General features: G+C 30.9%; 1 protein-coding gene across 1 annotated transcript in view; it reads left to right on the forward strand.

Annotated features, from left to right (window-relative positions):
* Positions 1-13,879, forward strand: part of LOC143232128 (DNA repair endonuclease XPF-like) — a 52,664-nt gene that overhangs the window by 4,889 nt on the left and 33,896 nt on the right. Inside the window, 6 exon segments of the mRNA XM_076467219.1 lie at positions 35-131; positions 1,276-1,358; positions 1,836-1,958; positions 2,641-2,698; positions 5,079-5,231; positions 5,521-5,634. Coding sequence (XP_076323334.1) covers positions 35-131; positions 1,276-1,358; positions 1,836-1,958; positions 2,641-2,698; positions 5,079-5,231; positions 5,521-5,634 — 628 coding nt within the window.

Consider the following 13,879-nt stretch of genomic DNA (forward strand, 5'->3'; position numbering starts at 1 on the left):
AACATTCACTCAGATGTTTATATTAATATTACAGAGGTATCGGTACTGAACGCATACTTGCAAACCTAATTAAAGTACACAGTCGTCCCGAGAACTTGGTTCTGATTCTGGGAACTTGTACACGTGAAGAGGTGAGAACATACAGAATGATAGTTTGAGATATACGTGAACTAATTAGTTAATTAGCCAAAAGTCATTTAACTGGTATGTTTCAATAAGTTTCTGTATAAAATATACCATAAATATCTTCCATGTTCAGCAAACACAATGAAAATTAACCTTATAAGTAAATGTGATGCTGTCCATGAAGTGACGTAGACAACAGTTGTTCATTGATAGATTCTATGTAGTCAAGTTGGACTTAGTAAAGATGTTTCTTAGACATTATATAAACTGTGCTACATTTAAAAATGTATATATTACTTCACTAAATTGGATGTTTTGTCCAGTAATAATTCTGTTAAAAATCACAGTATGGTTATAAAAAAGTTCTTAGTTTTTAGTAATGCTTTAGACATGACTAGGTGAATTATAAAACATCAATACTAAAGTCCATTATAAATATAATGATTTCAGTGAGCAATACTGACAAAGCAAAACTACAAAGGTTACTAGAAATAATAACACAGAGTGTATTTCTTTTGTGAATGATATTCATAAAATACAGTTTTATCTATTATTATTATTGTGAATTTTTCTGAATAATATAATGTGAATCTAGTATAAATACACTTTCAGTTAAAATGAAACAGAGGTGATGTTGAATAATGTGCGTAAATAAGCTAGATGTAACATTATGTTAAGTTTCGTGAATCAGTAGCTTCAAGTTACAATTGTGTGCAAAGTAACTGTGAACATATTTACATTTGTAGCTGTAGAATCATCACAATGTGATGGTCAATCCCTGTATTTGACAAAATTAGTTGACGGTTAATGTTAACTAGCTGCAACTCCTGTAACTTCTAAATTAAGTATGGCTAGTGTGGGTAGCCCTTGAGAAGGTTTGTGCAAAGTTTAAATAATAAAACCTTTCTCATGATAAAAGAGGTTACCAAATGGTTAGAATGTTGAACATCGTTGTATGTGTATATTTTTTAAATAAACAGCTAAGTAAGTTTGTGAAAATCAGGGAATCCAAACAATCCTTTTTCTCTACACACATATTTCGTGTTGGTTAAGAAAGTTCAATTTCCGTTTGTTTCTCATTAGAAGCTAATTGTCTGGTAACTGGAAAATGAGATGACTTTTGATATTAAATTTTATTTTGTACTATAGGAATATGTGTTTGAACAGCTCAAAACTGAAGATGTCCAACCACTACCTAAAGTTATAACTTCAGAATGTGGAGTTAATGATCGGTAATGCTATTTCTCTTTTGTGTTTTTTTCAACAGATGGACCAATGAATGAATTGGTTGTTTTGTTAAACTTTTGCATTGTAAAATCAGATTTAAACTCATAAAAATCAATAATTGTTACATAAAATATAGAATTGAATGTTTTGACGCACACACACACATTTTCCAAATGTTCTAGTAGAGTTATATAAAATGTTTTGTACTTTTAAAAAGTATTAAAATTGTTAATTGTATATATACATGTTTTCCTTTTCACTGTGGTGAATATCAAACATGGTTCATGATAAAATTATATAAGGAATATTAGTGGCTTTATTTTTCATGCAGTGATACAGCAATATAAAACTTGATTTCATGAGAAAACTAGTGTGATTTTTCACTGTGTTACAACAAAAGAAACATGATTTTGTGACAGTACTATACATGAGCTATTAATAGTTTGATTTTTCTAACAGTGACACTCTTTGTTGTTTTACAGCTATGAACTTTACATGCAAGGAGGGACAGTGTTTGTCACCTCTCGCATCCTGGTAATAGACATGCTGGTGGGCAGAGTCCCAGTTGATCTGATCACAGGCATTATAATCTATAGAGCACACAAGTAAGTTGTGAAATTACTACAAGTATGTCAGTTTGCCCTTTAGAGTTGTAGCCCTACTTTTACTTCAGTTAATCTAAATAATCTTCTTCAGATAATTTTGAATCATGTTTCCATCTGAACAAGGTCTAACTTTCATTGTTTGGTGAATCCTCACTTTTCTTGGATGGATATATATTTTTCACTTTCTGTTGTAGTAATTATGATGCATTTTTAACATAGTCGTTCTGTAAACCTTTGAAAATACACTTTCTACGTCTAGCTTTCTTTATTCTGAAAAATACCTTAATATAAATATTTTCAAGTGTCAGAATAAAGTTGAAAATAAAAGTATTTCAATTGTATGTTTGTCTATTTCAATTTAATTTTGAGAGACAGACGTTTTTATTATTTATTTTCCTGCATAAAATGTAACATGGATGAAATGCCAGAAAAACCAGTCTAGTTAAGTTCAGAAACTTTTAAGTACATATATATATATATATATATATATTTAATCAAACTACTAAAGTTAAATAAAGAGTTAGTACATATTACTTGATATGTTACACATATTATATATCTAATATCAATTCTTAACTATTTTGTTTTCATAAGATTGTCTGAAATATTTCAAAGTTTGTAGCTAATTTGATTTCAAGATGAAATATAGAATGCTGTTTTTAACTAGATGTTTTATGTTCAGGATTTTGCAAACTTGTCAAGAAGCATTCATTCTTAGGTTGTATCGCCAAAAGAACAAAGTGAGTGACAAATATCTTACTGATATTTAGTTGGATTTGATGCTAATATTAATAAATTTTGACTTTTATAAATGTGGTTTCAACTACAGTTAAAGTAAAAATGAAATGAAAATGTTTATGTTGGTATTGAAAGAGAAACAAGTCTTCAATACTGAATGTTTTTTGTTGTTTTAATTATTGACAATAGATATAAGACAAGTTGAGAAATGTTTTATTTATATGAACTGGACCATGGTCATCTGGTGGTTAGGATATTGTGCTGCAGTTGCAATAATCAGTTTGAATCCTGGTCAGGACACTAACATATTCTACGTATCCACTCTGTAGTATATTCTGGTGAAATGAATGTTTATTTGAGCTATCATATAGGTTTACTAGATAACAGTAGATTCACTCAAGACACTGATTATGAAATAGTAACAAATTTCTCATTAACTTAGTTAATGTAAACTGAAGTAATGAGATTGGACACAAAATGGACTCTCTTTGATCAACACTAAAGACACAAACAGTGTGTGCATTTATTTGGTGGACAGGAGGTTTTACTGGTTTGTTGGACTGACTATTGATGTGCAAGTTCTACTAGACTCGTCAACAATTATTTTTATAAGTTACAGCTCTGAAAGTAAAGAATTATATTTATTTAAATAGGTACAACATTTTGGGAACTGGTGTTGTCATTCTTGAGTACAAGGTTTTGGTTACTATTTATTTAAACAGGTACAACATTTTGGGAACTGGTGTTGTCATTCTTGAGTACAAGGTTTTGGTTACTATTTATTTAAACAGGTACAACATTTTGGGAACTGGTGTTGTCATTCTTGAGTACAAGGTTTTGGCTACTATTTATTTAAACAGGTACAACATTTTGGGAACTGGTGTTGTCATTCTTGAGTACAAGGTTTTGGTTACTATTTATTTAAACAGGTACAACATTTTGGGAACTGGTGTTGTCATTCTTGAGTACAAAGTTTTGGTTATTATTTATTTAAACAGGTAAAACATTTTGGGAACTGGTGTTGTCATTCTTGAGTACAAGGTATTGGTTAATATTTATTTAAACAGGTACAACATTTTGGGAACTGGTGTTGTCATTCTTGAGTACAAGGTTTTGGTTAATATTTATTTAAACAGGTACAACATTTTGGGAACTGGTGTTGTCATTCTTGAGTACAAGGTTTTGGTTACTATTTATTTAAACAGGTACAATATTTTGGGAACTGGTGTTGTCATTCTTGAGTACAAGGTTTTGTTTACTAAATAATAAAACTTTATCACTAAGAATGACTGCACCAGCAATCAAAAGTCATTTTTGTTTGAATACAAATTTTTATTTATGATTGGTGTTTAAAGTCAAAGAAAACTATATTCAATGCTATTCTAGAATATACTGTTAATTCAAAGGTTTCCTAGGTTTTTTTAAATAAATATTACATGTATTCAGAATGATTTGCACTACTATGTGGCTAGTCATTCTCATTACACATTGGTGGGAAAGTAACCTCTGAATATTATTTAAACAACTGTTGAAGTACAGTACTGTGGACATTCTTACACAAGGTCGTATTAAGTAACATCTTCCAAGGACAGTAACAAGTATAACCACCTTCAAGAATAACAAAGTGACTTTATTTTAATTAAAGTTTTAATACCCAGCCATCTTGAGAACACATTTTGAGATTAACTTCACTGTCGTCTTGACCTTGTATCATGTGAAATGTGCAGCTGTTCAGAACAAAGAGTTAATTCAGCATGAATATTATAATACCACAAGAAATTAAATTTTGTATTCATATATATTACAATAGTTTTATATTGTATGTTTTTCACTTTGTTTTTGTATTGCCATAGACATTAACTATGTGTAATTTGCATTTTATTTAACTTTATAGCTAAATTATATGACTTTTTGGCCTTGACTTTTTAGAAGGGTTAAAATGTATGCAGTTTTCTGTATTTTAGGCTCACTTGTGAATTGTTATAATCAAATGGAAAGTTAGCTTCTTTGGTTTTAGTTTTATGTGTAAGTAGATAGGAAACACAACACCATATTTGAAAGTATCAAGCAAAACTAACATAATCTGAATTTGTTTACTCTGGAAAATGAATTTTTTCTATCTGTCAAAATGTCATATTATAAAAGTGTATTTGTAGCTGAAACCAACAGTGATTTAGTTAGAGAATATACAGCACTACTTTGTTTTACATTATGATGTGCTTGAAACATTTGATATAATCATTTCAGGTTTCTGAACAATTTTTGAGTTAAATAATCAAATGATATTTTTAAAAGAGCCTTTGTATTCTTCATAGAAAGGTTTCATTAAAGCTTTGTCATCTAGTCCGTGTGCATTCACTCGACGCTTTGTATTCTTCATAGAAAGGTTTCATTAAAGCTTTGTCATCTAGTCCATGTGCATTCACTCGAGGCTTCTGTTATGTCCAGAGAATTATGAGAAACCTTTTTGTTCGTCAACTTTATCTGTGGCCCAGGTTTCATGTCGTTGTGAACAGTTCTCTCGAACAAGTAAAGGTATGTAAAACAGTTCCATCATACTTAAGTGTATCTGATGATTTTCTTACTGATGTATTGTATGCAATTTTTTGTTTGTGGAGATGGGTAAATATCCATTGAAGACACAAATGTTAAACCTAATAACCGGATTACTTTTAGCAGGTAAACATTGAATCATTTTTTTTATGTAGTCTGATTTCATATGACACCCCCCTGCTTGGGATGGCATTTTGATTCTATATTTATGTCTCTTCACAGTATGTATTTTACTGGATTATTTATGTACGTCATGTGTTGATCTTTATAGCCTGTTGTCATAGAGATCCAAGTAACCATGACAACCTCAATGCAAGCCATACAGATGTCTCTTCTAGAGTTGATGGATGTTTGTGTGAAGGAAGTTAAGAAGATGAATCCAACAGTAAGTCCTGTTTTACCAGTTAATCCAACAGTAAGTCCTGTTTTACCAGTTAATCCAACAGTAAGTCCTGTCTTACCCATTAATTCAACAGTAAGTTTTGTTTTACCCATTAATTCAACAGTAAGTCCTGTCTTACCCATTAATTCAACAGTAAGTCCTGTTTTACCCATTAATTCAACAGTAAGTCCCATTTCTCCTGTTAATTATTATTTATTTTTTTGTTGATTCATTCATTCACTGTTCTGTTTTACCTGTGCAATATAAAACTTCATCATAGTGTGAACTTAAAGAGTCATAAAGTAATATTTTAAAGTATAAAAAAACAAAGCTTTGGTCTTTTATGTACTTTGAGATTAGCTGTAACTAAAACAGTTGTAACTTTTCACTATATAGTTACATTTGTGTAACTCGTAGCTTGTGTTTTTGGTCCATTGTAAAGTGTTATATATGTGTACTTGTGTTGTTGGTCCGTTATAAAGTGTTATATGTACTTGTGTTGTTGGGCCATTGTATAGTGTTATATGTACTTGTGTTGTTGGCCCATTATAAAGTGTTATATCTACTTGTGTTGTTGGTCCATTATAAAGTGTATGTACTTGTGTTGTTGGTCCATTATAAAGTGTATGTACTTGTGTTGTTGGTCCATTGTAAAGTGTTATATATGTGTACTTGTGTTGTTGGGCCATTGTAAAGTATTGTATGTACTTGTGTTGTTGGTCCATTGTAAAGTATTGTATGTACTTGTGTTGTTAGTCCATTGTATAGTGTTGTATGTACTTGTGTTTTTGGTCCATTGTAAAGTGTTATATATATGTACTTGTATTGTTGGTCCATTGTAAAGTATTGTATGTACTTGTGTTGTTGGTCCATTGTATAGTGTTGTATGTACTTGTGTTGTTAGTCCATTGTATAGTGTTGTATGTACTTGTGTTGTTGGTCCATTGTAAAGTATTGTATGTACTTGTGTTGTTAGTCCATTGTATAGTGTTGTATGTACTTGTGTTTTTGGTCCATTGTAAAGTGTTATATATGTGTACTTGTGTTGTTGGTCCATTATAAAGTGTTATATGTACTTGTGTTGTTGGTCCATTATAAAGTATTGTATGTACATGTGTTGTTGGGCCATTGTAAAGTATTGTATGTACTTGTGTTGTTGGTCCATTATAAAGTGTTATATGTACTTGTGTTGTTGGGCCATTATAAAGTGTTATATGTACTTGTGTTGTTGGGCCATTGTAAACTGTTATATATAGTTGTGTTGTTGGTCCATTATAAAGTGTTATATATGTGTACTTGTGTTGTTGGTCCATTATAAAGTGTTATATGTACTTGTGTTGTTGGTCCATTATAAAGTGTTATATGTACTTGTGTTGTTGGTCCATTATAAAGTGTTATATGTACTTGTGTTGTTGGTCCATTATAAAGTGTTATATGTACTTGTGTTGTTGGTCCATTATAAAGTGTTATATGTACTTGTGTTGTTGGTCCATTATAAAGTGTTATATGTACTTGTGTTGTTGGGCCATTATAAAGTGTTATATGTACTTGTGTTGTTGGTCCATTATAAAGTGTTATATGTACTTGTGTTGTTGGTCCATTATAAAGTGTTATATGTACTTGTGTTGTTGGTCCATTATAAAGTGTTATATGTACTTGTGTTGTTGGGCCATTGTAAAGTATTGTATGTACTTGTGTTGTTGGTCCATTGTATAGTGTTGTATGTACTTGTGTTGTTGGTCCATTGTTTAATGGTATATATGTTTATTCTGTTCTCTTACTGTAAAGTTAGTTGAATCTTAGGTTGATAAACTAGAAATCACTGTAATTCAAAATAGAAGTGCTCTTTAATTAATAATTTATTTCTCTTCTGATAAGAGATGTTTCTAACCATGTTCCATTAGAGTAGGTATTTCATGACATATCAAAGAGACAAACTAATGGTATAAGTAGGCTGTGTGAATGTGTTATTATTTTAACTCACAGTGGTAGTATCATTCATCTTGTACAGAAACTACTACAAGCAACTCTTTGTACTGTAAGTGTATGAAATGTAATACAATAAGGTTAGCCTTGTTTCACAGTGATAAAAATCTTTGTTTCATTGCATGATTTTAGCACAGTTACAAAAACAAAATTATATATAAAGGTGCTCAAGTTGACAGAACTTATTTAACCTAGTATCATTACATTTTCTTTATTTGAATTTTTGAAAATATTGTGTTTTATAAACTGATTAAAATGATTCGTATAAGTTTTTGGCCACTTTAGTTTAGGGTGTAAGTAAGTTAAATCAGCAGACTACAAGTAACAGAAGAAAACAGTGCTATGCATTTAAAGGAATCTGGTTCCTATAATAACAATAAGAAGTAAGAATTTTCACAGTCTAAAATGTGTTAAAGCTAATCCTTTTGTGACAGATACAAGGAAGTTATTTATTGGTGGGCTGGTTTTAGTTTTCAAGGAATGTGTTTAAGTATTTGTTAGAGAAATTTCTCTGTTAAATTTTTATTAAGGAAAATCACATGTCCAAGAAGCAGTTAGGCACCAGAAAGAATAACAACTTGAACTTAAGATTTTGTTTACATTTAAATATTTGGAAACGATACTTTTGATTTGGCCACTCCAAATTTTGATTTTTTCTTCTCAGTTTTTTTTAACAGTATAAAAACAAAGTAATTATAAACACGAAGATAGTTGACTAAACATACATTTTATATATGAGGTTGGAACACTTTGGAATAACACTTATTCCATCTTCACCTAAATCTGAATATAGTGTTACACAGATATTTATTAACCACAACTATAATGTTATTAATTAGTAGCTTATTTAGTTATTAAATAAATTGGTAATTGTAACGATAAAACAAAAGATTCGATATATGTTGTGGAACAGTTGAGATTTAAATTTGTAAATTTTGAATAATTTTAGTTATAAAGAAGTTTGTAAGCTGTAAAGAATAGGGCAATGTTAACTTATGACTTTATGTTTCTAGGTATAGGTAGTGGATGGTTATTTTGTAAGCTGTAAAGAATAGGGCAATGTTAACTTATGACTTTATGTTTCTAGGTATAGGTAGTGGATGGTTATTTTGTAAGCTGTAAAGAATAGGGCAATGTTAACTTATGACTTTATGTTTCTAGGTATAGGTAGTGGATGGTTATTTTGTAAGCTGTAAAGAATAGGGCAATGTTAACTTATGACTTTATGTTTCTAGGTATAGGTAGTGGATGGTTATTTTGTAAGCTGTAAAGAATAGGGCAATGTTAACTTATGACTTTATGTTTCTAGGTATAGGTAGTGGATGGTTATTTTGTAAGCTGTAAAGAATAGGGCAATGTTAACTTATGACTTTATGTTTCTAGGTATAGGTAGTGGATGGTTATTTTGTAAGCTGTAAAGAATAGGGCAATGTTAACTTATGACTTTATGTTTCTAGGTATAGGTAGTGGATGGTTATTTTGTAAGCTGTAAAGAATAGGGCAATGTTAACTTATGACTTTATGTTTCTAGGTATAGGTAGTGGATGGTTATTTTGTAAGCTGTAAAGAATAGGGCAATGTTAACTTATGACTTTATGTTTCTAGGTATAGGTAGTGGATGGTTATTTTGTAAGCTGTAAAGAATAGGGCAATGTTAACTTATGACTTTATGTTTCTAGGTATAGGTAGTGGATGGTTATTTTGTAAGCTGTAAAGAATAGGGCAATGTTAACTTATGACTTTATGTTTCTAGGTATAGGTAGTGGATGGTTATTTTGTAAGCTGTAAAGAATAGAGCAATGTTAACTTATGACTTTATGTTTCTAGGTATAGGTAGTGGATGGTTATTTTGTAAGCTGTAAAGAATAGGGCAATGTTAACTTGTGACTTTATGTTTCTAGATATAGGTAGTGGATGGTTATTTTGTCAGCTGTAAAGAATAGAGCAATGTTAACTTGTGACTTTATGTTTCTAGGTATAGGTAGTGGATGGTTATTTTGTAAGCTGTAAAGAATAGGGCAATGTTAACTTATGACTTTATGTTTCTAGGTATAGGTAGTGGATGGTTATTTTGTAAGCTGTAAAGAATAGGGCAATGTTAACTTGTGACTTTATGTTTCTAGGTATAGGTAGTGGATGGTTATTTTGTAAGCTGTAAAGAATAGGGCAATGTTAACTTATGACTTTATGTTTCTAGGTATAGGTAGTGGATGGTTATTTTGTAAGCTGTAAAGAATAGGGCAATGTTAACTTATGACTTTATGTTTCTAGGTATAGGTAGTGGATGGTTATTTTGTAAGCTGTAAAGAATAGAGCAATGTTAACTTGTGACTTTATGTTTCTAGGTATAGGTAGTGGATGGTTATTTTGTAAGCTGTAAAGAATAGGGCAATGTTAACTTATGACTTTATGTTTCTAGGTATAGGTAGTGGATGGTTATTTTGTAAGCTGTAAAGAATAGGGCAATGTTAACTTATGACATTATGTTTCTAGGTATAGGTAGTGGATGGTTATTTTGTAAGCTGTAAAGAATAGGGCAATGTTAACTTATGACTTTATGTTTCTAGGTATAGGTAGTGGATGGTTATTTTGTAAGCTGTAAAGAATAGAGCAATGTTAACTTGTGACTTTATGTTTCTAGGTATAGGTAGTGGATGGTTATTTTGTAAGCTGTAAAGAATAGGGCAATGTTAACTTATGACTTTATGTTTCTAGGTATAGGTAGTGGATGGTTATTTTGTAAGCTGTAAAGAATAGGGCAATGTTAACTTATGACTTTATGTTTCTAGGTATAGGTAGTGGATGGTTATTTTGTAAGCTGTAAAGAATAGGGCAATGTTAACTTATGACTTTATGTTTCTAGGTATAGGTAGTGGATGGTTATTTTGTAAGCTGTAAAGAATAGGGCAATGTTAACTTATGACTTTATGTTTCTAGGTATAGGTAGTGGATGGTTATTTTGTAAGCTGTAAAGAATAGGGCAATGTTAACTTATGACTTTATGTTTCTAGGTATAGGTAGTGGATGGTTATTTTGTAAGCTGTAAAGAATAGGGCAATGTTAACTTATGACTTTATGTTTCTAGGTATAGGTAGTGGATGGTTATTTTGTAAGCTGTAAAGAATAGGGCAATGTTAACTTATGACTTTATGTTTCTAGGTATAGGTAGTGGATGGTTATTTTGTAAGCTGTAAAGAATAGGGCAATGTTAACTTATGACTTTATGTTTCTAGGTATAGGTAGTGGATGGTTATTTTGTAAGCTGTAAAGAATAGGGCAATGTTAACTTATGACTTTATGTTTCTAGGTATAGGTAGTGGATGGTTATTTTGTAAGCTGTAAAGAATAGGGCAATGTTAACTTATGACTTTATGTTTCTAGGTATAGGTAGTGGATGGTTATTTTGTAAGCTGTAAAGAATAGGGCAATGTTAACTTATGACTTTATGTTTCTAGGTATAGGTAGTGGATGGTTATTTTGTAAGCTGTAAAGAATAGGGCAATGTTAACTTATGACTTTATGTTTCTAGGTATAGGTAGTGGATGGTTATTTTGTAAGCTGTAAAGAATAGGGCAATGTTAACTTATGACTTTATGTTTCTAGGTATAGGTAGTGGATGGTTATTTTGTAAGCTGTAAAGAATAGGGCAATGTTAACTTATGACTTTATGTTTCTAGGTATAGGTAGTGGATGGTTATTTTGTAAGCTGTAAAGAATAGGGCAATGTTAACTTATGACTTTATGTTTCTAGGTATAGGTAGTGGATGGTTATTTTGTAAGCTGTAAAGAATAGGGCAATGTTAACTTATGACTTTATGTTTCTAGGTATAGGTAGTGGATGGTTATTTTATAAACTGTAAAGAATAGGGCAATGTTAACTTATGACTTTATGTTTCTAGGTATAGGTAGTGGATGGTTATTTTGTAAGCTGTAAAGAATAGGGCAATGTTAACTTATGACTTTATGTTTCTAGGTATAGGTAGTGGATGGTTATTTTGTAAGCTGTAAAGAATAGGGCAATGTTAACTTATGACTATGTTTCTAGGTATAGGTAGTGGATGGTTATTTTGTAAGCTGTAAAGAATAGGGCAATGTTAACTTATGACTTTATGTTTCTAGGTATAGGTAGTGGATGGTTATTTTGTAAGCTGTAAAGAATAGGGCAATGTTAACTTATGACTTTATGTTTCTAGGTATAGGTAGTGGATGGTTATTTTGTAAGCTGTAAAGAATAGGGCAATGTTAACTTATGACTTTATGTTTCTAGGTATAGGTAGTGGATGGTTATTTTGTAAGCTGTAAAGAATAGGGCAATGTTAACTTATGACTTTATGTTTCTAGGTATAGGTAGTGGATGGTTATTTTGTAAGCTGTAAAGAATAGGGCAATGTTAACTTATGACTTTATGTTTCTAGGTATAGGTAGTGGATGGTTATTTTGTAAGCTGTAAAGAATAGGGCAATGTTAACTTATGACTTTATGTTTCTAGGTATAGGTAGTGGATGGTTATTTTGTAAGCTGTAAAGAATAGGGCAATGTTAACTTATGACTATGTTTCTAGGTATAGGTAGTGGATGGTTATTTTGTAAGCTGTAAAGAATAGGGTAATGTTAACTTATGACTTTATGTTTCTAGGTATAGGTAGTGGATGGTTATTTTATAAGCTGTAAAGAATAGGGCAATGTTAACTTATGACTTTATGTTTCTAGGTATAGGTAGTGGATGGTTATTTTGTAAGCTGTAAAGAATAGGGCAATGTTAACTTATGACTTTATGTTTCTAGGTATAGGTAGTGGATGGTTATTTTGTAAGCTGTAAAGAATAGGGCAATGTTAACTTTTGACTTTATGTTTCTAGGTATAGGTAGTGGATGGTTATTTTGTAAGCTGTAAAGAATAGAGCAATGTTAACTTATGACTTTATGTTTCTAGGTATAGGTAGTGGATGGTTATTTTGTAAGCTGTAAAGAATAGGGCAATGTTAACTTATGACTTTATGTTTCTAGGTATAGGTAGTGGATGGTTATTTTATAAACTGTAAAGAATAGGGCAATGTTAACTTATGACTTTATGTTTCTAGGTATAGGTAGTGGATGGTTATTTTGTAAGCTGTAAAGAATAGGGTAATGTTAACTTATGACTTTATGTTTCTAGGTATAGGTAGTGGATGGTTATTTTATAAGCTGTAAAGAATAGGGCAATGTTAACTTATGACTTTATGTTTCTAGGTATAGGTAGTGGATGGTTATTTTGTAAGCTGTAAAGAATAGGGTAATGTTAACTTATGACTTTATGTTTCTAGGTATAGGTAGTGGATGGTTATTTTATAAACTGTAAAGAATAGGGCAATGTTAACTTATGACTTTATGTTTCTAGGTATAGGTAGTGGATGGTTATTTTGTAAGCTGTAAAGAATAGGGCAGTGTTAACTTATGACTTTATGTTTCTAGGTATAGGTAGAGGATGGTTATTTTGTAAGCTGTAAAGAATAGGGCAATGTTAACTTATGACTATGTTTCTAGGTATAGGTAGTGGATGGTTATTTTGTAAGCTGTAAAGAATAGGGCAATGTTAACTTATGACTTTATGTTTCTAGGTATAGGTAGTGGATGGTTATTTTGTAAGCTGTAAAGAATAGGGCAATGTTAACTTATAACTTTATGTTTCTAGGTATAGGTAGTGGATGGTTATTTTGTAAGCTGTAAAGAATAGGGTAATGTTAACTTATGACTTTATGTTTCTAGGTATAGGTAGTGGATGGTTATTTTGTAAGCTGTAAAGAATAGGGCAATGTTAACTTATGACTTTATGTTTCTAGGTATAGGTAGTGGATGGTTATTTTGTAAGCTGTAAAGAATAGGGCAATGTTAACTTATGACTTTATGTTTCTAGGTATAGGTAGTGGATGGTTATTTTGTAAGCTGTAAAGAATAGGGCAATGTTAACTTATGACTATGTTTCTAGGTATAGGTAGTGGATGGTTATTTTGTAAGCTGTAAAGAATAGGGCAATGTTAACTTATGACTTTATGTTTCTAGGTATAGGTAGTGGATGGTTATTTTATAAGCTGTAAAGAATAGGGCAATGTTAACTTATGACTTTATGTTTCTAGGTATAGGTAGTGGATGGTTATTTTGTAAGCTGTAAAGAATAGGGTAATGTTAACTTATGACTTTATGTTTCTAGGTATAGGTAGTGGATGGTTATTTTGTAAGCTGTAAAGAATAGGGCAATGTTAACTTATGACTTTATGTTTCTAGGTA

The sequence above is a fragment of the Tachypleus tridentatus genome, chromosome 1 (genome assembly GCF_004210375.1).
Source record: "Tachypleus tridentatus isolate NWPU-2018 chromosome 1, ASM421037v1, whole genome shotgun sequence".
Classification (NCBI taxonomy): domain Eukaryota; kingdom Metazoa; phylum Arthropoda; class Merostomata; order Xiphosura; family Limulidae; genus Tachypleus; species Tachypleus tridentatus.